Source organism: Pleurodeles waltl, chromosome 4_1 (genome assembly GCF_031143425.1).
Source record: "Pleurodeles waltl isolate 20211129_DDA chromosome 4_1, aPleWal1.hap1.20221129, whole genome shotgun sequence".
Lineage (NCBI taxonomy): Eukaryota > Metazoa > Chordata > Amphibia > Caudata > Salamandridae > Pleurodeles > Pleurodeles waltl.
In genome coordinates this window covers 202,694,913-202,720,079 of record NC_090442.1, presented here as the reverse complement: position 1 = coordinate 202,720,079, position 25,167 = coordinate 202,694,913, and the positions used below count along the sequence as shown (strand labels likewise).

General features: G+C 49.6%; 1 protein-coding gene across 1 annotated transcript in view; it reads right to left on the bottom strand.

Moving 5' to 3' along the window:
* LOC138287575 (sodium- and chloride-dependent GABA transporter 2-like) overlaps positions 1-25,167 on the bottom strand; it is a 684,685-nt gene that overhangs the window by 430,493 nt on the left and 229,025 nt on the right. Inside the window, exon 5 of the mRNA XM_069228134.1 lies at positions 11,666-11,747. Coding sequence (XP_069084235.1) covers positions 11,666-11,747 — 82 coding nt within the window. The remainder of the gene's footprint in view (positions 1-11,665; positions 11,748-25,167) is intronic.

Genomic DNA, 25,167 nt, shown 5'->3' with positions numbered 1-25,167 from the left:
CGTTGACCCTGTCCACGATCCTCCGCCATAGCTCCATCTTCCTTGCAATGGACGTCTGCTGCACCTGTGATACGAATAGTTGTGGTTCTACCCAGATGATTTCCTCCACCATTACCCTTAGCTCCTCCTCTGAAAACCTGGGGTGTCTTTGGGGTGCCATGGATGTGGCGTGAGTGATATGTGTGAGAATGTGTGGGGTGATGTGTTGTTGTGTATGCTGAGATGTGTGTGAATGGTGTATGGGTGATGGTGTTCTGTGCCTCTGATTGGGTGGGTGCTCCTGTCTTGTCTCTCTCAGTTAGCTATATTTTTTGTTGTTGTAAGGGGTTGTGGGTATTGTGGGTGGGTGTTTTATAGTGGTGTGAGCGTGTGGGTGTGGTATGTGTATGTGTGTCAGGTGTGTGTAGTTTGAATTGTCCAATGTGATGGTGGTTTGTAAATGTGTGTGCATTTTTAGCACAGCTGTGTGTACTGCCAATGGTTTACCGCGGTTGAAAGACCGCTGCGTTGATTCGTGTGTTGTGATACTGTGGGCGTATTCCTGTTGGCGTAACGGTGTGGGTTTTGCTATCGTCAGTTTATCACTGGTGTGGCGGACTTGTGTGGGGGTCTGTATAGTGGCGGTATTCTATGTGTGGGTCATAATACCTGCAGTGGAATACCGCCGCGGTCACAGTATTTTGGCGGCCGTCGGCATGGCAGTAGGCAGCATTTACCACCAGGGTTGTAACGAGGTCCTTAGTCTTTTAGTTTATAATGTAATGACACATCATTGGTACTGTAAGCAAAGTCTTTAAGTTTCTTCTTGGTTCTAAAAAGTTGTCTCGTCTTGCACTAATGGCTAAAACTGCTCAATAACAGCTAGAACTCTTACTGAGAATTGTACTTTTGGCGTTGGCTGGTGTCTATCAAGCTACACTGCGGGCTGTAGAACCCTCTCATTTAAATATGCCCTTCTTCTGTGAATAATGAAAGGGGGCTTATCATCTTTGTAATCTGTTCTCCATTCAGATCCTCAGTGAGCCATGGAAAGGAGGAATTAGAGCCATGTCTCCCTTGTGTATGGTTTAACCTCCTTTGCTTCATGTATAACTGTGGGGTCCAACTTAGATCCAGCCATTCCAGATTTTCAGATGAGATAGTTCTACTCAAAATAAAACTAAATGTGAATTATATTTCGTGTTATCCTGAAAATGTTTTTGGTAACCATGAACCAACGATGGACAAGCTCTTAGAGATCTAAGCAGGCTATGTTATTTATATTTCTAAAGCACAAAACTGCCTAAACAAGGTGTAGTGGCTCTATACTGACCCATCTAATTTTACTACTTCCTTTGGAAAAAGGTAGGTTTTACACTTGTTTCCGAAACTCAGGTGATTCTTAATACAGCAGAGTTCTGATGGTAGGTTGGTTTACGTTCAATCCACTAGAAAGTATGAGAAGAAATCTCTGGCCTTGAATTTTTTATCCTTGGTATATCTAACAGACAAGCTGTGGCGGAGCTTAGATTTCGGGTTGGAGTATATCTGGTAATCAAATCATCAATAAAAGAAAGGGCTGTTCTGTATATTGTCTTCTGATCTATGCACACTGCTGTAACACTAATTGTCGAGTGGCAACCCATGAAGTTGCAAGAGATGAAGGGATACTTAGTCAAGACGCAGTAGAAAAATTTACATTTTACAGCCATACTCTGAATCACTTAAAGCCTGTAACTGCAGTACTTTAGTAGGCCCAAATATAATACATTACAGAAATTCAGATGTGAACCCATTATTGCCAGGATTGCTGTAAATATATCTTCATTTGACTGGTTGGAGACTATTTTGCTAAATTACCTTAGATGACCAAAGCTAAAAAAGTGTGCACTTCCGTGGGAAGAGTTGCTATATTCAGTACCTAGGCCAACGGAGGACATATGAAGCTTCTCCTTTATGAAAGACAAAAAAAGATCTCTCGCAAAGCGCACCCCAAAGAAACTTTTTGAACAGCTTTGTGAATATAAGGAATATCATCTCCTTGCATGTTCCCCCATGTTTTTAACCTTTAACAGAGGTCCCTGGAATGAACTTACTTGGTAGGGACCCTTTAGTTAATTTTACTCACCACCAACTTGACCGATATACCTTTCTTCATCAAACAGTAATAATAAACCCTCTTTCCTCCCATATGAACTTTGGAGGAAATTATGGAGCTCATTACATTCTTGGTGGTTCAGACCGCCATGCCGCCACCGGCGGAAAAGACCACCACCGGCATGGCAGTCTGAGCTGCTATATTATTAACACAGGGAGGGCCGCCTGTGGAGGCCCTCCGCCAATGCTAGGCTACCGCCGACAGGCAGCCTGACGATGGTGGATTACATTATCCGACAGGGCAGTGCTGCAAGCAGCGCTGCCCTCCGGATAATGTACCCTGTTTCCCCCAGCCTTTCCCTGGCGGGTTCCCAGGGAAGGGCTGGTGGAATGGGTGCACTTGGCATGGGAAGTGCAGGAGCCCCCATGCAGTGCCCCGTCGCGCAGGTCACTGAGCTGCGCGACGGGTGCTGCTGCACCCGCCGCACATGTGGAGCTGTCGGTAATGTCCCAGCACTGCATTCTGCTGGGCCGGCGGGCGAAAACACAGTTTCCACCCACCGGCCCAGCAGAATGTTCTTTATGTGGCCAGCGCGGTATCAAGGTCTATAGAAAGACCGCCAGCATGAACACGGCAGTGTTTACCGCTGTGTTCATAATGAGGGCTTATGTCTTACTACTGTAGACCTGAAGGTAGTATAAAAAGAATCAGCAAAGAGCCCACTGAGAGACCCACTGGCATTGCAGTGCCAGCCCAACGAGGAGCACAACCCAGGGATGAAGCATGCAAAAGGCCAAGAAATCAGTTGACCAGCTTTTGGAATATAAGGAACATAATCTCCCTAAATATTACACCACGTTTTTAAACTTTCACACAGCCTCCTAGAATAATCTTATCTGGTAAGGGACCTTAAGATAATTTTACTCGCCACCAATGGGACCTCAAGGCAAGAAAAATAAGATCTCAGGCAAAGAGCCCCCTTGAGGGGCCTGTTGGGTATTCCAGCCCAACAAGGTGTACACTCCAACGATGAAGCATGCCACCTTTTGATGGTTGAGGGCTTGTGCTTCATAAAGAAGATGCTTGACATAGCCTCTATTGGTGTAGGTGCTGAATATAGTAACTTGGACACTCACCATGATCCTGCACACTTAACTGTTTAATTATATGTTCAGGGAGAGGGTGCAATGAACTACAACTTACTTCCATCCCTTCCCTTTTTGGTATATCTCAAAACAAGAAAAGGACAGCTTACTGACAAGTGATCTTCAATCCAACTTAATTTCAAGGGAGAACCATATATTTCTAACAACATTCACAGGGTTGGACAATCCCCGAGGGCTGCAGCCCATCAATACTGGGTTCAGATTGAAAGGTTCAAAATCTTCTTAGAATCAGTTCTTATCAGGTTTATCAGTTTTTACCAACTTTGGAGACTCCATACCTTCAAAGAGCTGAATTCGAAAAGGGGCCTTATGGGTTTTGTAGGAAAGTACCCATTTTTGACATAGTCACCCCCACTGTTTGCCTGATACACAATGCAATATCAACTGAAGGTGCACTGGGTTCCTGCTAACCAGGTCCCCAGCGCCAGATCTCTTTCCCTAAAACTGTACAGTTGTTAAGCAATTGGCAATATCTTTGGCCCCCCTGCAAGTCCCAGTAAATGGTACCCCAGGTACCTGAGGCATGGTTACCAAAGAGAGACCCCATGGGTTGTATCACAGAACCACGCATACTGGAACAATGCATGCCTTCACAACGCAGTCGAAACAACGACCATGTCTTTTCCACACATGCCTTTACCATGCATGCCTTTACAACAAATTTTGTTGTAAAAGCATGGTTAGTAAAAGTATATGCGAAAACGGCATGTGTGGTACTGTTATACAACCCCCCACCCGCCCTGAGGCCCAAATCTACTCCCACCTCTAATAAGTAAACTACCCAGACACCCCCAACCCACCCTGAGCCCTAAAACCTTTCCCCACCACTAATAACTGAACTACCCCGACCCCCACCCACCCTAACCCCTAAATAAAACTACTCCAACACTCCCACCCTGCCCCTAAAAACTAAAGTACCCCGACACCCCCACCCACCCTAAGCCCTTAAACCTACCCCCACCCCTAATAACTAAACTATCCGATACCCCACTGACCGTAAGTTTTAAATAAAAATCTAGCATGACCCTCAACCCACACCCATAAAACCTAAACTACCCAACACCCTGTCCTGCCCTGAGCCTACCCCCACCCACCCTAAGCCCTGAAAAATTAACTACCCCACCCCTCCAGTCTTGCCCCTAACAAATAAACTACCCCTACCCCCACACCCACCCTAACCCCTAAATCCACCCCACCGCTAAAAACTAACCCCCAAACCCTGCCCCAACCCCACTTACCTCACCACATCCTCTCCTGGGCCTTCTTCTTCTCTCCACCCTCCTCCTGTCCTTCCTTAAACTTTCCCCACCCCTAAAAAATAAACTACCCCACCTCCCCACCCCACCCCTAAAAAATAAAATGCCTGACCACCATCCACCTTAAACCCTAAAATAAACTACCCCAACCCCCTTCCCACCCCTAATAAATAAACTACCCCGAAAGCACTAAATCCAACTTCATTTACCGCACCACATTCTCTCACGATCCTTCAGCTTCTCCTCTTGACCTTCCTTAAACCTTCCCCTGCCCCTAAAAAATAAACTACCTGTAGGAAAGTACCATCTTGCCTGGCATGTTACACCCATATTTCACTGTATATATGTTGTTTTAGTCTATGTGTCACAGGGACCCTGCCAGGCAGGGCCCCAGTGCTCATAAGTATGTGCCCTGTATGTGTTCCCTGTGTGATGACTAACTGTCTCACTGAGGCTCTGCTAACCAGAACCTCAGTGGTTATGCTCTCTCTGCTTTCCAAATTGTCACTAACAGGCTAGTGACCAATTTCACCAATTCACATTGGCATACTGGAACACCCTTATAATTCCCTAGTATATGGTACTGAGGTACCCAGGGTATTGGGGTTCCAGGAGATCCCTATGGGCTGCAGCATTTCTTTTGCCACCCATAGGGAGCTCTGACAATTCTTACACAGGCCTGCCAGTGCAGCCTGAGTGAAATAACGTCCACGTTATTTCACAGCCATTTACCACTGCACTTAAGTAACTTATAAGTCACCTATATGTCTAACCTTCACCTGGTGAAGGTTGGGTGCAAAGTTACTTAGTGTGTGGGCACCCTGGCACTAGCCAAGGTGCCCCCACATCGTTCAGGGCAAATTCCCCGGACTTTGTGAGTGCGGGGACACCATTACACGCGGGCACTGTACATAGGTCACTACCTATGTACAGCGTCACAATGGTAACTCCGAACATGGCCATGTAACATGTCTAAGATCATGGAATTGTCACCCCATTGCCATTCTGGCATTGGGGGGACAATTCCATGATCCCCCGGGTCTCTAGCACAGAACCCGGGTACTGCCAAACTGCCTTTCCGGGGTCTCCACTGCAGCTGCTGCTGCTGCCAACCCCTCAGACAGGTTTCTGCCCTCCTGGGGTCCAGGCATCCCTGGCCCAGGAAGGCAGAACAAAGGACTTCCTCTGAGACAGGGTGTAACACCCTCTCCCTTTGGAAACAGGTGTGAAGGCTGGGGAGGAGTAGCCTCCCCCAGCCTCTGGAAATGCTTTGATGGGCACAGATGGTGCCCATCTCTGCATAAGCCAGTCTACACCGGTTCAGGGATCCCCCAGCCCTGCTCTGGCGCGAAACTGGACAAAGGAAAGGGAAGTGACCACTCCCCTGACCTGCACCTCCCAGGGGAGGTGCCCAGAGCTCCTCCAGTGTGCCCCAGACCTCTGCCATCTTGGAAACAGAGGTGTTGCTGGCACACTGGACTGCTCTGAGTGGCCGGTGCCAGCAGGTGACATCAGAGACTCCTTCTGATAGGCTCTTACCTCTCTTAGTAGCCAATCCTCCTTCCTAGGTAGCCAAACCTCCTTTTCTGGCTGTTTAGGGTCTCTGCTTTGGGGAATTCTTCAGATACCGAATGCAAGAGCTCACCAGAGTTCCTCTGCATCTCCCTCTTCGCCCTCTGCCAAAGGATCGACCGCTGACTGCTCAGGACGCCTGCAAAACCGCAACAAAGTAGCCAGATGACTACTAGCAACCTTGTATCGCTTCATCCTGCCGGCTTTCTCAACTGTTTCCAGGCGGTGCATGCTCTGGGGGTAGCCTGCCTCCTTCTTGCACCAGGAGCTCTGAAGAAATCTCCCGTGGGTTGACGGAATCCTTCCCCTGCAACCACAGGCAACAAAAGACTGCATCACCGGTCCTCTGGGTCCCCTCTCAGCACGACGAGCGTGGTCCCTGGAACTCAGCAACTCTGTCCAAGTGACTCCCACAGTCCAGTGACTCTTCAGTCCGAGTTTGGTGGAGGTAAGTCCTTACCTCCCCACGTTAGACTGCATTGCTGGGTACCACGTGATTTGCAGCTGCTCCGGCTCCTGTGCACTCTTCCAGGATTTCCCTCATGCACAGCCAAGCCTGGGTCCCGACACTCTAACCTGCAGTGCACAACCTTCTGAGTTGTCCTCCGGCGTCGTGGGACTCCCTTTTGTGACTTCGGGTGGACTCCGGTTCACTCCTCTTCTAAGTGCCTGTTCCGATACTTTTGCGGGTGCTGCCTGCTTCTGTGAGGGCTCCCTGACTTGCTGGGTGCTCCCTCTGTCTCCTCATCCAAGTGGCGACATCCTGGTCCCTCCTTGGCCACAGCAGTATCCAAAAACCCTAACCGCGACCCTTGCAGCTAGCAAGGCTTGTTTGCGGTCTTTCTGCGTGGGAACACCTCTCCAAGATTCTTCATAACGTGGGACATCCATCCTCCAAAGGGGAAGTTCCTAGTCCTCTTCGTTCTTGCAAAACACCAAGCTTCTTCCATCCAGTGGCAGCTTCCTTGCACCCTCAGCTGGCATTTCCTGGGCTCCTGCCTACTATCGACACTGTCGCGACTCTTGGACTTGGTCCCCTTGTCTTATAGGTACTCAGGTCCGGAAATCCACTGTTGTTGCATTGCTGGTGTTCGTTTTCCTTGCAGAATCCCCCTATCACGACTTCTGTGCTCTCTGGGTTTTGTAGGTGCACTTTACACCTACCTTACAGGGTCTTGGGGTGGGCTATTTTTCTAACCCTCACTGTTTTCTTACAGTCCCAGTGACCCTATACAATCTCACATAGGTTTGGGGTCCATTCGTGGATCGCATTCCACTTTTGGAGTATATGGTTTGTGTTGCCAGTATACCTATGTGCTCCTATTGCAATCTATTTTAACTTTACACTGCTTGCATTACTTCCTTTTGCTATTACTGCATAATTTTGGTATTGTGTACATATATCTTGTGTATATTTGGCATCCTCATACTGAGGGTACTCACTGAGATACTTTTGGCATATTGTCATAAAAATAAAGTACCTTTATTTTTAGTATATCTGTGTATTGTGTTTTCTTATGATATTGTGCATATGACACCAGTGATATAGTAGGAGCTTTACATATCTCCTAGTTCAGCCTAAGCTGCTTTGCCATAGCTACCTTCTATCAGCCTAAACTGCTAGAAACATCTCTTCTACACTAATAAGGGATAACTGGACCTGGCACAAGGTGTAAGTACCTCTGGTACCCACTACAAGCCAGGCCAGCCTCCTACACTACCCCACCCTAAGCTGTTAAAAAAATACCCCAACCGCCCCCCAAAAAATAAACTACCCAGTGCCCCCACCCACCCTGAGACCTAAAAACGAAACTTCCCCAAACCTCCACATCCCCTCCCCTGAAAAAAGAAATAGTCTGAAAAGCCCTTAATACACCCACCACCCCTAAAAACTACCCAACAACCCTGCCCTAGCCCCACTTACCTCACCGTGTCCTCTCCCGAGCTCTCTATCTTTTTCTTTGCCTTAACCAAGCAAAATGCATAGTTTGGCACATGCGTGGTTAAGGCAGAGAAAAAGGCATGCATTGTTCCGGCAAGCTTTGTTCCGCTTGTGTAGAAAACATCTGTATTGTTGGCAATGCGTTGCTTAGGACATTTCCTGTCCCCAAGGGCGCAGAATATATTCTGCCACCCTTAGGGACCCCTCACCTTAAACATGCAGGCTGCCATTGTAGGCTGTGTGCCTTGTTGCAGCTAAAAGTGAAAACATGACATAGCACACAGCCTGTGTGCCATGTTCCCTTACACTGCGTGCAATATATGTAAATCACCCCTACAGCAGCCTTCCAGCCCTAAGGCATGGTGCTTTATATTGCATGTGAGGGAATATCTGCAACAGCTGATATGCCCCTGCTATGTCTTTGACGATTCCTAGACATAGTGAGGGAACAGAGAAGACATTTTAAGTACATGCGCTGGACACTGGTCATTACGAGTTCCCCAGCTACATGATAGGGATGTTTGGTATCAAAACTCTTATATTAATAAGCCCTCACTGATGCCAGTGACAGATTTATTAATACATGCACTCACAGGGCACCTTCGAGATGCCCCCTGTAGCCCTACCACTTTTTCATGTGAGGATTGGCCAGTTTTAGCCAGCCTGCCACCACCAGACACGTCTGACCCCCAAGGAGGAGAGCCTTTGCTCTCAGAGCTATCATGAACCAAGCCTGCTCTGGGAGAGGTGCTTACACACCCCACCCAACAGGATGACCTGCAACTCTGCATTCCAAGGCCGGGGGCTTCAAAGAAGCCCAACGCCCTTGTTATGCAGGTTTGGTTTCCATCACAAAGGAGATGTCAACCCCCCTGCCCCAGGGCCCAGGCTGGGAAATGTAGTATTCAGGGAGGTGTGTTCACCCTTCAGGTCAGTCCCACCCCTGAGGTGCGCTGCCTGAAGTGGACACAACTTTTGCAAATCTGACATCATGGTTTTTGCAGATTTAGGAACTCTGGGACAGGGTTATGTCCACTTCAAACAGGAAGCGGTCATATAGGGGGTGTAGTGACCCCAGGGGTAAGTAGCCCATTCGCTGCTATCCCTTAATCCCCAAAACGTCCCTAAATGCAGTATGTCAGGGAGCCCTTGTCACAAAGAGATCAGATTCCTGCTGACCTATGAAGAAGGACAATGATGAGCCAGGAAACAAAGGAAGAAGCACCTTACCTAGGCCCAGCCCTCTCGGCCTGTCTTCTGCTTGCTCCTTCCGAATTGCGCCAAAGTCATCTCGTCCTGCAGCATTTGTGTCCCCGAGACTAGGAGGACTGCCTGCTTTCTAAAAGATCCAGGAACTCCAGTGGAGCAGCAGAACCGCTTCCCTGCATCTGTAGGCACCTCAAAACAACCTGTGAGGTCTCCGGACCACCAAAAACCCAACGCCTAGAAGCACCTCGGCACCTGTGCCACACAGCTCGAGTCAAAGTGGACCAACGGTGCCAGCATGGTTCCCCAGCCCTCCAGAGACAAAGTCCACACTGGACTTGACCACTGAGGACCCTCCGATGCCGCCTGCAGCCTCTGCACGCAGGCCCCCTCAATCACTAGTGCCTTGGTGGAGAAAATCCAACGCCTCAGAACACCTCTGCACCCATAGCCCCTGACCTGTGGAGAAGAGGACTGAAGGTGTCTCCACATCCTCGGACATCCAAAGATTGGAACCCACTCGGTGGTTCCCCCCTACTAGATCCCCAGTCCTCACATGCAGCAGCTTTTCAACCGGACTGATCCCCATTGAGTAACATAGGGCATCTAACGCTGTACTAGTACCTCTACACACAGCCACTGCCCAGTGTAACATGTTGGAGGTCCTGACCCTGGTCCGGTACTTACCTAAAGTTCAAGAGATTGGTCCCATAAGCCCCTGTACTATACTTGATTTGTCATCTTTGATTACCTCCATTGGATTGGATTGCAATTTTCAGAAATTGCACTGTCGACTTTTCAAAACTGTAAAGATTTTTCTTGCAAAATGTACTTTCTTGAACTAACTGATTCTGGTGCTAAAATATATATAAAGATACTTGTTATTTTTGTAAATTGGTGTGGATCTCCTTGAGTCGTGTGTCTCATTTATTGACTGTGTATGTATTTGCAAGTGCCTCACACTGCTCTGTGTTAAGTCTAAGGCTGCTTGCCCACAATACCTCCTAATAGAGCACTTTGGGATTGCATAGCAAGTCCTGTCCACTGGTAAGGGAACCCTTGGACTCTATGCACTATGTATATCATTTTGATATATCATATAAAGGAGAGCCAGCTTCCTACAGGCTTATGCTTACAGAATTTGGAATATAATTTGTCAGTTTCTGCATCCTGCTTCTCATTTGTTCTATTTTCAGAATCAGCTAAACATTCAATTATTTTGCATACTAATTCAAGGGTTATACATTTATTCTCCTGCAACTTGAGGAGGCGCAGGGGTTGGGGAAAATAATAAAATAAACGAGCAGGATTGGAATTGGTAAGGGAAGCAATGGATTAGCTAAGGGAGGCGTTAGGAAGCAATAGAGCGAGGTGTGCAGGGCCAGGGGAAAGGGGAAGCAGCACACAGGGTAGAGAGCTTGAAAATATGTGCACCTAAAGTAAATGAAAAAATAGTTCCATGAATGCAAGCAATGTCAGCAGTGGAAGGCAATATCAGCCAATCAAAACCCTGAGGCTGCAATGCTCCTGGGCACAACACACACATGCATGGGGTGGAAAGCCAGTGAATCTAGAGGAGACCACTGAGGAAGACATCAAAAGCCATCTTACCACGAGCAAGGGCCTGCTAACCCAAACAAACAAAAGATCTGCTCGAGACACCTGCGGCTGTTTGTAGCAGAGACCGAAAAAATCCAGGCACAGGTACTGAACCAAGAAGAGAATTCAAAGATGCAGTGTTGCTGCTGACAGTTAAAGTGTTCTCCAGTGATCTTTAACAACCTGCTCCCCTTACCTCAATTGTGTTTATCTTTACTGGGCAACAAGAGGTGAGTTTTCCTGTTTTAACCCATTTTTTTCAATATATTCCCATTGAGAACCACGCTGAATCACTCTTGAGGAAGAAGGCATATGCAACTCAGGTCGGCTATTGCACTCAACCTTTTAAGCTGCCCATGGTGGGAGTGGGCAGAGGGGTGATGGAGCAGTGATGTAACGAAACCTGATGTGGGATCCAGCAAAGTCCCTGTAGGGGCCCCCTCCCGCCTGGACGTTGTCAAGGGTCTGCAGCCTGTGCACTGTGTACTGTGATGGGGGGGCCTGGACCTCGCCCCCCCTGCACCGTAGGGGCTGTAGGTGCCTTTGTTATGACCCTGTGATGGAAGTGGGAAGACACAGTAGTGAAGGTAGGCGGTGGCCTCCAAAGTAAAATTTTGAACACTTGCACATACGTTTTACAAATTAAGCACTTGTTAGCCGTACACTACACTACGTTCATTGGTGCCGTAACTGTTTCAAGCTGTGAACTGGATAACACCAAATACCTGTGCAGCAATTTGACATGGCCATATGTCTAAGCAATCAAAGTATCGACTACTTCCAGGAAGACCAACAAGAAGTAAATGTCAACATAACCATATAACACAGACATTTGGCGGTCACTTACTCCCAGAATTCAATGACTGGCGATGTGCTGTTTGCCGTCGTATTGAAGGAAGAACTGTTTCTCTTTAGCTCCACACAGTTATCTACAAGTAGATATGAAATACTATCAGTAAAAACCATGTGTGTACATTTTTAACTTCAAAGAACTTCCCTAATAAATGACCAACAGGTTAATTGGACAACAAATTGCGACTGAAACAGCAACAAACATATTTCAAATGCCCTGGATATATTTAGGAAATCTAAGCAAACAATTGAGGGAGAGGCAGAGTCTTTGCTTTTAGAGTGGGATATCAGGAGAAATTGACCACAAAATATAGAGACAATATAGATCAGGTTCACTGTGCTGCAGCTTTTACGCCATTGGTCAGATATTAGGTCTGGCCCAGAGACATCTTTAGCTGTTTGGCAGTCTCATGCAATAAAATAAAATAAAAAAACTTAATACAAAATACACGCGTATATGCATATCATTAGGTACTTCGGAACATCCCTCTTTATTCCTTGGTCTTTTCAAACGTCATGCACATTTTGCTTCTGCCCATCATCGCTAACAGCATGGACCAATGGGTTGACCCACTTCGGCCACTGGCTCTATTAACTGTAAGTGACTGCAAGGCAGCACCTATACTGTTCTATAAAATTATAAGCAGTATTTTTTAATTTTATTGTTTTTTAATGCATGACATAAAACAACCGCATTTAGGTGGCATCAAAGTTTTCTGTTTTTTTTTTATTCTGAGGCATGACCTTCTAATACAATAATGTAGCCACTGAACCAGCTTAAGGCTAGACCTACTGGCTTTGCCAATGCTTTTCATGCCATTGGATCTTTTCGCTTGTCGGTCTCTCCTGAACTCTCAAGAAGGCATTTTTAACTGTCAGGAATGCTCTTTTTCATCACTCTGTAATATCTTGTAAACCTTTGGATTCCTTTTTCCATTTTGTTTTAGTGATGACATTCTGATTATAGCATTAAGGCCCTCATTACAACTTTGGGGGGCGGCAACCGCCGCCTGGCAAGTTGTAACTGCTGCGTGGCCGCCAATATGGCCGCACTCCCACGGTGGCCATTTCGACATCCCCGCTGGGCCGGCGGGCAGAAACCGAGTTTCCGCCCGCGGGCCCAGCGAGGATGACGGCCGCAACATGGGAGTCGGCTCGGTGGTGTTGCGGCGGTGCGACGGGTGCAGTTGCACCCGTCGTGCTTTTCACTGTCTGCTATGCAGACAGTGAAAAGCTTCATGGGCTGTGCCAGGGGTCCCCTGCCCTGCCCATGCCTAAGGCATGGGCAGTGCAGGGGCCCCCATGGGCCCCACGACTCCCCTTTCCGCCAGCCTTTTTATGGCAGTTCCTACTGCCAAGAAAAGGCTGGTGGGAGGGGGACTCGTAATCCCAAGCAGCGCTGCCCTGGAGGATTAAATCTGCCGGGACCAACGTGGCGGAAAACCGCCAGTCCCGGTGGTGCGACCACAGCGCTTCCGCCGCAGTCGTAATTCCCAAGATTGCACCGCCAGCCTGTTCGCGGTGCAATCGACAAAATAGCCCTTCCTGTCTTTGACCGCCAGGGTTGTAATAAGGCCCTAAGGGGGTCATTACAACCCGGGCGGACGGTGTTAAAGTGGCGGTAAGACCGCAAACAGGCCGGCGGAAAAAAAAGGGAATTATGACCGTGGCAGAAACCGCCAACAAAGACAGCCACTTTAACACTCCGAACGCCACAGCGGTACAGACAAGCAGCGCGGCGGTCACCGGCAACAGACAGGCGGGAGACAAAGTACTGCCCACAGTATCACAACCTACCAATCCGCCACCTTTTCCGGGGCTGATTCACCGTGGATAAAAACACGGCTGAAACAGCCATTTCAAAGGGAAAACGCTCACCTCAAACACTCCACAAGGAAGGAGGGCACCATGGAGCCGGAACTCCAAATACTCCCTGCGATAGTCTTCCTGCTCCTGTACGATGACCATCAACGCCGGCGCCAAAGACAACGGTGAGTACTGTACCTACGACATAGGGGAGGGGGGAGGCAAAAGTCACGGGGACACACACACAACACCCCGACTCTCACCCACTACAACACACACACCAATGCATATCCAAACATTACAGTAACAACCCCCAAACCCCCCGGAATAATGCAAAGACAAAGGAAATGAGTGCAACCATTGTAATGTATAAAAATACAGTAAGCTAATATATACAGATATATATACACATTCAACAAAGTATACATCACGATTAGTAGTGCAGGTATGCACCATTCAATGTCCGTGGACCACTGGCCCCAAAATGCATGGGTGAGGTCCACACTAGATACCTGACCAAAACGGAGAGAATACTGCTGGGTCATCAGATCGAAATACAACAGGCACCTCAGGGGGAAGGGTAGGGGGGGCACCTCAGCCGGATGATAGCACCACGCCAGATCCACGAGGGGGCTCCATGCCCATTGATGTATCCTGGGGAGTGCAAAGCCACAGTCTCACAAGTCTCTATAGTGGGTGGTTTGCCCACTGCTTCATCCTGGGGAGTGCAAAGCCACAGTCTCACAAGTCTTTTCAGTGGGTGGTTTGCCCACTGTACCATCCTGGGGAGTGCAAAGCCACAGTCTCACAAGTCTTTTCAGTGGGTGGTTTGCCCACTGCTTTATCCTGGGGAGTGCAGAGCCACAGTCTCACAAGTCTCTATAGTGGGTGGCTTGCCCACTGCTTTATCCTGGGGAGTGTAAAGCCACAGTCTCACAAGTCTCTATAGTGGGTGGTTTGCCCATTGCTTTATCCTGGGGAGTGCAAATCCACAGTCTCACAAGTCTTTTCAGTGGGTGGTTTGCCCACTGTAGCACCCTGGGGAGTGCAAAGCCACAGTCTGACAAGTCTCTATAGTGGGTGGTTTGCCCACTGCTTTATCCTGGGGAGTGCAAAGCCACAGTCTCACAAGTCTTTTCAGTGGGTGGTTTGCCCACTGTACCATCCTGGGGAGTGCAAAGCCACAGTCTCACAAGTCTCTATAGTGGGTGGTTTGCCCGCTGCTTTATCCTGGGGAGTGCAAAGCCACAGTCTCACAAGTCTTTTCAGTGGGTGGTTTGCCCACTGTACCATCCTGGGGAGTGCAAAGCCACAGTCTCACAAGTCTCTATAGTGGGTGGTTTGCCCATTGCTTTATCCTGAGGAGTGCAAAGCCACAGTCTCACAAGTCTTTTCAGTGGGTGGTTTGCCTACTGTTCCATCCTGGGGAGTGCAAAGCCTCAGTCTCACAAGTCTTTTCAGTGGGTGGTTTGCCCAAAGTACCATCCTGGGGAGTGCAAAGCCACAGTCTCACAAGTCTCTATAGTGGGTGGTTTGCCCACCGCTTTATCCTGGGGAGTGCAAAGCCACAGTCTCACAAGTCTTTTCAGTGGGTGGTTTGCCCACTGTACCATCCTGGGGAGTGCAAAGCCACAGTCTCACAAGTCTCTATAGTGGGTGGTTTGCCCGCTGCTTTATCCTGGGGAGTGCAAAGCCACAGTCTCACAAGTCTCTATAGTGGGTGGTTTGCCCACTGCTTTATCCTGGGGAGTGCAAAGCCACAGTCTCACAAGTCTTTTCAGTGGGTGGTTTGCCCACTGTTCCATCCTGGGGAGTGCAAAGCCACAGTCTCACAAGTCTCTATAGTGGATGGTTTGCCCACTGCTTTATCCTGGGGAGTGCAAAGCCACAGTCTCACAAGTCTTTTCAGTGGGTGGTTTGCCCACTATACCATCCTGGGGAGTGCAAAGCCACAGTCTCACAAGTCTTTTCAGTGGGTGGTTTGCCCACTGTACCATCCTGGGGAGTGCAAAGCCACAGTCTCTCAAGTCGATAACAGGCTCCACTGGGTCTGGAGGGGGACTGGTGCCCAGAGTGCTTCATCCTGTTAAGGACAGACGGAGTGGATGCATGTCTCCACTGGTTCTGGATGGGGACTGGTGCCCAGAGTGCATCACTGTCCCCGTGACGGTCCCAGTTCCGTCACTGCCCTACCGCACATGGGCTAGCGATGCTTGAGTTAGCGGTGCTTGCTCTGTTCAGCGGTGCTTGCCATGGCGGTCTTTGCCCTGTTCAGCAGTGCTTGCCCTGTTCAGCGGTGCTTTACTTTGCAGTTTCTGGGGTGCTTGCCATGGCGGTCTATGCCCTGTTCAGCAGTGCTTGCCATGGCGGTCTATGCCCTGTTCAGCGGTGGTTGCCCTGTTCAGCTGTGCTTGCCATGGCGGTGCTTGCCCTGTTCAGCGGTGCTTGCCATGGCGGTCTATGCCCTGTTCAGCAGTGCTTGCCCTGTTCAGCGGTGCTTGCCATGGCGGTCTATGCCCTGTTCAGCGGTGCTTGCCCTGTTCAGCGGTGCTTGACTATGCTGTCTCTGACCTGTGCAGCGGTGTTTGCCATGGAGGTCCCTCATTGCCCAGCGGGGCTGTGGCTGCCGGGGCCCTCCTGGGCACTGACTCTGGCGGTGGTCTCCGGACCAGTGGCGATGGGACTGCCCTCCTGGGCACTGACTCTGGCGGTGTACTCCCCCCCTTGTGTCTGCTGTGATGCCCTCAAGCGCCCATCCAACTCAGGGTAGGCCACCTCCAGGATCAGGAACGTCAGGGCGGTCATGGTGCGACGGGCACCCCTCCCACGTTGGGAGGCCATCTCCAGCTGAGCCTCCGCCGTCTTCTTGCTCCAGCGGCGAATTTCCTCCCATCTTTTACGGCAGTGGGTGCTCCGTCTCTGGTGGACCCCCAGGGTCCGGACGTCCTTGGCGATGGCACGCCAAATATCCTTCTTCTGGTGGGCGCTGACCTACATGACATGGACAGGGGAAGAAGAGAAGTCATTACCAACTGCACCGTCTAAATGAGTGGCCCACATCCCTGCCCTTGCCATGTGGCACATGCATTCACAGTCCTTCATGCTCACAGAACTCTGCCCCCTTCCTTCTTACGACCAGCCCTCTCCACCCAGGCATAGCCCATACAACTTGCACCCTATGTACTCACCTGTTGGTCTGGAGGACCGTAGAGTAGCGTGTACTGGGGGAGGACCCCGTCCACGAGCTTCTCCAACTCCTGCGCAGTGAAGGCAGGGGCCCTTTCCCCAGACGCACGTGCCATTGTCTCTTCCAGTCCGAGGTCACAGCAGCACTTGCAGTATAGGTCCTCTCCTGTCGAAGATCAGGTATCGAGTGATTCAACAGATAGAAAATGGCGGTCACGTCCGCGGCGGTGCGTATCATCACCGCCGGCGCACTTCGTCATTGGCTCCTGGTCCAATGTTAACCAATGCAGCATTGCGCAGCGGTCTTCGACCGCCTACCGCGACGGTGTTCAACGCCAGCGCAGTTACCTCACATCCCATTGTCCCAGTTTAGAGGTCAGGCAGCCGCCATTTCAGGGGCCCACATGGCTTCATTTTCAACTGTGTCACACATACCTAGGCCTGGACTCAACACTCTTACAGACAACTTTTTGGATTATGTTTCGTGTTCTGTGTGGGTGTGGGTACATACCTCTGAGTTGCTTGACTCTGTGGTCGCTTTTGTCCTTCCTAGGCACCGTCAGCTGGGACATGTGAGGAGTTGGCAGAATCCTCCGGTGTACCGACCGCTGGTGGACCTGTTGACAATGGAGGAGCGACATTTAATCATCACCTACAGGTTTGACCGTGCCACAATCCAGGAACTATGTACCTAGTTGGAGCCAGACCTGATGTCAGAACTCCGCAATCCCACAGGAATCCCCCCTCAAGTGCAAGTGCTATCAGTGCTCCATTTCCTTGCAAGTGGGTCATTTCAAACAACAGTGGCCATGGCATCAGGGATGTCCCAGCCTATGTTTTCCAACGTGTTGTCCAGAGTTTTGCCTGCCCTGCTGAAACACATGAGGAGCTATATCGTTTTCCCTCAGGTGGAGGATGTGGCTACTGCTAAAGGTGACTTCTATGCCCTTGGACATATTCCTAACATCATAGGTGCCATTGATGGGACCCATGTAGCTCTGGTCCCACCCCACAGGAGTGAACAGGTGTACAGGAACCGGAAGAGTTATCATTCGATGAATGTACAGATTGTATGTTTGGCAGACCAGTACATCTCCCAGGTAAATGCTATGTTCCCTGGCTCTGTGCATGACGCCTACATCCTGCGGAATAGCAGCATCCCCTATGTGATGGGTCAACTCCAGAGGCACCGGGTGTGGCTATTAGGGGACTCTGGTTACCCCAACCTGTCATGGCTATTGACCCCAGTGAGGAATCCCAGGACAAGGGCAGAGGAACGCTACAATGAGGCCCATGGGCGGACTAGGAGGGTGATCGAACGCACCTTCGGCCTCCTGAAGGCCAGGTTCAGGTGCCTCCATATGACAGGTGGTTCCCTATTCTACTCACCAAGGAAGGTGTGCCAGATCATCATCGCCTGCTCAATGCTTCACAATCTTGCTTTGCGACGCCAGGTGCCTTTTCTGCAGGAGGATGGTCCAGATGACGGTGTTGTGGCAGCTGTGGAGCCTGTGGACAGTGATGAGGAGGAAGACATTGACAACAGGGACTCAGTCATACAGCAATATTTCCAGTGACACACAGGTGAGAACACTTTCTTGACTACTACAAGTACTTTCACACTTCTACCCCTATCCTGTCTGTCAATTTCAACCAGTATTTGGTAACTGAGTTGTACATTTCCATTACGGTTTCACAGGTGTGGTTACCAACGTGTGTCATCTGCTTGCATCCTTCATGGACTTGTGATGTGTGACATAGGTATGTTGACATTACTATTGAGAACTGATTTTGTCACTGTCATAGCTAATACACATTTTCTAAATCACAGACTGACTCCAGATTGTTTTGTGGTTCAAGGGTGTTTATTGAAGTGCTAAATATTGGAGGGGGTGGTAAAATGGTGAGGGGTGATGGTGGAGGAATGTCCATGGCAGAGTCCAGTCTATTACTCTCACAGGTGCACTGTCCATATGGGCATAGGAAGTGGAGCTGGGGCAGTTCCAATATGGACAGGGTTACAAAGTGGGACAGTGGGATGACAAACAGGGTGGTCTCATTTCTTGGTGGGGGTCTTGCCATCGTGCTCTGTCCTGTTCCTTGATCTCAGGGACTGCTTGCGGGGTGGTTCTCCATCTGCAGGGGGTGGGGTGCTGGTGTGGTGGTCCTGTGGTGGGGCGTCCTGTCCACTAGCGCCGGCGGAAGTTGTGGGCAGTTCATCGTCCATGCTAGTGTCAGGGGCCCCTTGGAGTGCCACGGTGTCCCTCATGGTGTTCTGTATGTCCTTCAGCACCCCTACGATGGTGCCCAGGGCGGAGCTGATGGTTCTGAGTTCCTCCCTGAAGCCCAAATACTGTTCCTCCTGCAGGCGCTGGGTCTCCTGAAACTTGGCCAGGACCGTAGCCATTGTCTCCTGTCAGTGGTGGTATGCTCCCATGATGGAGGAGAGGGCCTCGTGGAGAGTGGGTTCCCTTGGCCTGTCCGCCCCCTGTCGCACAGCAGCCCTCCCAGTTCCCCTGTGTTCCTGGGCCTCCGTCCCCTGGACCGTGTGCCCACTACCACTGTCCCCAGGTCCCTGTTGTTGTTGGGGTGGTGGGTTATCCTGGGTTCCCTGTAGTGGTGGAAACACAGCTGATTGACGTGTCCTGGCTACGGAGGTATGGGCCCGCTGGGTGGGTTCTGTGCTGGTGTTTCCAGAGGGTGGAAGGTCTGTGTTGGGCTGTGCCCGACTGTCCCGAGGCCCACGATGGTCTGGGCTGGTCATCTGGATCCAGTTGGCCAGAGCTGCTGTCATCACTGTGGGCCTCTTCTGTGAGTGGGGTAGAGATGTCTGGACCCTTCTGTCTGGTGACGTTAGGTAGTGGTCCTGCAGGGGTGTAAAAGTATGATTATTGCATGTGTGTGTGTGTGTCATGGTGTGCAATGGGTGGGTGAGCGTGTACCCCAGTGCTAGCATTCCTGTGTGGGGGCTTGTGTGATGATGGTTGGGGGGGGGTGTTATGGGTATGTGCCGTGGGCATGCTTTAGTGATGGGTGTCCATGCTTTGTTGTGTCATGCAGGGCTCGGTGTTGGGATGGGTGGTTTGTGTTATTAGTACATTAGTGAGGAGTTGGGAGTGATAGGGGAGGGGATGAGGGTGGGGGTGTGTGATAGCATGCAGGTAGGGTGGGGGATATGATAGTTAAATTTGACTTACCAGTGTCCATTCCTCCACCGACTCCTCCGAGGCCCTCAGGATGCATAATGGTCAAGACCTGCTCCTCCCATGTTGTTAGTTGTGGGGGAGGAGGTGGGGGTCCGCCGCCAGTCCGCTGTACCACGATGTTGTGCCTTGAGACCACGGAGCGCACCTTCCCCCGTAGGTCGTTCCACCTCTTCCTGATGTCGTCCCGATTTCTTGGGTGCTGTCCCACTGCGTTGACCCTGTTGACTATTCTTCACCATAGCTCCATCTTTCTAGCTATGGAGGTGTGCTGCACCTGCGCTCCAAATAGCTGTGGCTGTACCTGTACGATTTCCTCCACCATGACCCTGAGCTCCTCCTCGAAGAACCTGGGGTGTCTTTGCCGTGCCATGGGGTGGTGTAGGTGATGTGTGGGGTGGTGTATGTGGTGATGAGTGTGGTGATGTGTAGTGGTGTGTGGTGTTTTGTGCGTGGATGTTGTGTGGGTGATGGTGTTGTGTGCCTCTGTGTGGTGGGGTTGTCTATTCTGTGCTCTTTCTCTGGCCTTCGTCAATAGTCAATAATTTTGGGTCGTAGGGGTTTGTGGGTGATGTGGGTGTGTGTTTTATATTGTGTTGGGTGTGTGGGAGTGGTGTTTGTATGTGTATCAGGTGTGTGTAATTCGAATTGTCCAATGTGGCGGTGTTTTGGAGATGTGTGTGCGCGGCAGTGTGTATCGCCAATGGAACACCGCGGTTGAAAGACCGCCGCGTGGATTCGTGGGTCGTGATAGCATGGGCGTGTTTCTGTTGGCGTGACGGTGGAGGTTTTGTTTTCGCCAGTTTATCACTGACCTTTGGTGTGGCGGACTTGTGTGGGTGTCTGAATTTCGGCGGATACCGAGATGTGGGTCATAATAGCTGTGGCGGAATTCCGCGGCCGCGGCGGTGTATTGGCGGTCTTCTGCACGGCGGTAAGCGGCTTTTACCGCCAATGTTGTAATGACCCCCTAAGTGTTCTATATTTTATTCTCTATATATGCATCCTTGGAAAAAACACATGATGGACGGATTGATGGCTGGATGATCTACCCTTACTTTGCACGCTGCACAAAGTGAACCATATCTAGGCAGTGGGTCAAAAAAGGCACTTTCACAGAGCAGGAGAAGACAGTCACAATGGCTGGGGTTTTCTCTGCTGCCAGTGCTTATTTGAGCCAGTGTTTAGTGGTGCACCGCATCGGCACTTAGGGCTAGATGTAGCAAGGCTTTTGCACCTCACAAACAGCGAAAATCGTTCGCGAGGTGCAAAAGCCACATTGCGATGCCCATTCCCAATTTGCAAGTCGGTAACCTGGTTACCGACTCGCAAAATGGGAATGCGAGTCGCAAATAAGAAGGGGTGCGAGTCGCATCGTGATGCAGAACCGCTTTGTGACCGCGAACGCGGTTGCAAAGCAATTCGCAGTTACCACCAGTGTCACACTGGTGGTAACCCATTCGCATTTGTGAATGGTTCTGAAAACATTATGGACCACTGCCTGCTCTGAAAAAATGAAACTGGCACGTTTCATTTTTTTCGTTTGTAATGCATCTCTTTTTCCTTTAAGGAAAACGGGCTGCATTACAAAAAAAAATAATACTGCTTTATTTAAAAGCAGTAACAGACATGGTGGTCTGCTGTCTCCAGCAGGCCACCATCCCTGTGAGAGCTGCGACTCGCAAGGTGGTCACAAATTTTGACCCACCTCATTAATATTAATGAGGTGGGCCTTTGAGACCCCCTTGCGACTCGCAGATGGTGTCAGGGACACCATCCTGCATCCGGCTTTGCGACTCGCAATTTGCCGGTCGCAAAGCTGGAATTTCCTACATCTGGCCCTAAATTCTTACCGCAGGCGGCACTTCACCATATGGTGGCATTCTGTCTATTTTTTTATGTCCTTTTATTGAGATTTTAATAAATAGCAAGTACAAAACTCAAAACTCCTCCCATGTCTGTCTATTTTTGCGCAGACTACAAGAGCTTAAATGAGGCATTTAAAACAACATAACACTCATGTGCCCAGGCCATTTTCATAGCTTTAGGTGTGATAGAATTGTTCTTTTACATTTGCAGGAGTGTGATACTTGGTAGGCATGCTGACGTCTAGCAGCGATGGCAAGTTCAGTTGGTAGTGCATGCTGCAGTGGCCTTCTGGGCACTTATTTTATAACACATTAAGCATTACTGCTGCCGCTAGTGCCATAGCAATCCAGACTCAGAGGACAGAGACATCAGATGAATTTACAATATGGCTGATAAGTCTACACTCTGAGCCTTTGTCAGAATCGTCTATATGACCAAAAAAGTCTAACTGGGGGTTGAGATTGAGTTTGATTCAAGGTAACTGTCCTAGTGTAGAATCTAAGAGAGTACAGTCAGTGCACTTCTCTATGCAAGCCGATCATCCGCTGTGCCCCTAAGACATACTGGACAGTGTCATGGATTTTGTTTAGTCTGAATATACTTTTAGGGCAAATCCTTGATTGTTATGTGTTTGTTTTATTTATTTGTGGTTTTGAATAGGGCGAACCAGACCCAGTTCAACAGACACTTTTCACATAATAAAAGAATATACAATGCAGAATTGGAATGTCAAGACAATGACGTTCATACAGTGCAATTCAAGTATGTAAGAACTCTCAGGTTTTATATGTCCTGGTAGTGAAAAACTCCTAAATTCATTTTTCACTACTGCAAGACCTACCTCTCCCATAATATAACGTTGCAGTTACCTTAGTACATTTAATAAGCCCTAATTTCCAAATGGGAGCCGGTTACTAGTTCATGTTTGTTCACCTTTGAAATTGTAATAAAAAATACTAAATTATGGTGAAGTTGGATTTTTAATTACAATTTTGAAAATGTCACTTTTAGAAAATTTACATTTTACTCCCTTAGCCATTTAGTGCCTGTAGCCTATCTCTGGGTCACATCACTGGGTGTAGCTGACATTTGGGCTTTGTGAATTCCTCCTAGACAGCCACACATAGCAGAGAGTGTAAGTGTGCCTGCATGGGCCAGCACTGGCAGGATGGGAGGGTGGAGCCGAACAGAGCACTACTTACACCTGGATAGGCTGTTTTATGGCTACACACATTGTTGTAGATATTCGTGTGTGCCCAGGTTTTGGGTATCCCCTGTGGTAGTTTTCCTTCCACACAAAGGGCTGCATACTCCTTGTAGTTAGTCACTAGTCAGAACAGGAAGATGAGATGCCTGAGGAATGTAAAGGTAAACCTCTAGAAGCTTCTTCCCCACTTCGAAGGCACAACTGGGTATAAATACTGGACCTCAGACAGTAACTCCTCAGTACACATCTGGACCTGTGGATACACTGTCAGGAAGAAGGAGTGCTGTGCTGCTGAAAGGACTGCCATTCTGTTGTACTGTTGCTCTGAAGGACTACTTCCCTGCTGCCCAACCTGCTGCCTGCAGCCCTCCTGCCTGGGTGAAAAGGACTGGACTTGCATCAGTTGAACCCAGCACCCAAAAGTGATTCCAAGGGTTAATTGTCTGGTCTCCTGACTACAGCCCCAGGAAGGGAAGACTCCAACAGCCTTGAACCCACCACCTGGACTCTGCTATCTGTGAGTTTACCCTGGCAAATGGTGTCACCCCTGGAACCTTGGAAGTGGCGTAAGGTGTTCTGCCAGCATCTGTGACTCCATAAGAACTGATGCATCTCTTCTGCTGCATGGCGCAACCCCGAGCAGATACGACACATCACCGCTGTTGTGTAGATCAGAACCTTCACAAAGACCCGCATGCATTGCGCCAAAGGTGTGCCAAAAGCAAGCCCATCTGCACCGGTCCAGTGCCAGGAACCCCGGTTCTCCCGCCACACACAGATACACTGCCACTGAGCTCCAAGCCATTTACCCAAGCTCCTGCCACACTTCTCCACAATCAATGGTAGGACCTTTTACCTGCCAGCACTGTCTCTTCGTCTGCAACACCAGAACACCCACATGTACAACTACCACCACCATGCCCACCACAACTGCTTTGGAGCAACTCCACTGCCTCCTGCTCAACGCATGGTCGCTCCGCAAGAATGCCACCGAGATCTGGAACACCATCAACTCCCTCACCTCCGACGTCATCTTCCTCACCGAGAACTGGCTCAACCCCGCATCCACTCCAAACAGCGCCTCAGCAATACCAGACAGCTACAAGATAGCACACCGGTAGCGCATCAACAAACACAGAGCTAAAATCACCATCATCCACAAAGAAACCATCCACTGCACCACCGCCACAGCCGTCACCACCTCGATCATGGAACACCTCAATTTCCAACTCCAAACTGATGACAAAACCACCATCAGAGGCACCCTCACCTACAGAACTCAAAGACCACGCACTAGGTTCTGTAACGCCATTTCCAGATTCAGTGTCCCACTCGCCATTGACTCCAAACACAACATCTTCCTCGAAGACCTCAATTTTCACCTGAAAGACCTCAACAATACCAACACTGCCAACCTCCTCGAAAGTATGAAAAGCATCGTTCTCACCCAACTACTTAATGAACCCACACACTCCACAAGACACATGCTCAATCCCATCTTCTCGGCCAGTGGTGGAGTCAACTACAGTCATGTCCTCAAGCTCACCTGGAAGACCACACTATCTACCACTTCACCATCACAGGATCCCTTGGCACTGCCACCAAGCCAACCAGCACTTCAGACCACAGCTGGAACAAAGACTCAGAGGGCCTGAGGACCAAGGCCTTCAGCCTTCAGCACATCCCACCCTGACACTACAACCAACCTAGAACTGCCTGTCAAGAATGTCTCTGCCTGGATCACCGAAGGTGCCAACAGATTTGCCTCTGTCAAGTCCACCAAACTCAAGAGACCCACCAGACAGGCCAGTTGGTACACATCAGAACTGAGAATCATGAAACGCAAGTGATTAGAAAGGAAATAGTGCACCAGCAAGGAACCCACAGACTGAGCCACCTTGAATTTGCCCCTAAACCAATACCCCCAACTACTGAAAGAGATTTAAAAGAGTGCCATGGCCGACTGCATCAAAGCCAGCTTTAAGCACAGTAAAGAACTCTTCAACAATGTCAGAGAATTCTCCAACCTCTCAGCCACTGACAATATCATCACCTCTTCCCAGGAACTCTGAGGCAACCTAGCGGACGTCTTCCACAAGATCTCTACCATCTACAAAAACTTTGAACCCGAACCCACCACCGCCAACACCCTCAACCTCCTCGTTGCCATGGATGTAAACCCTGATGCAACTTCCGACCACCTGCTCACCTCCTGGTACCAGCTCA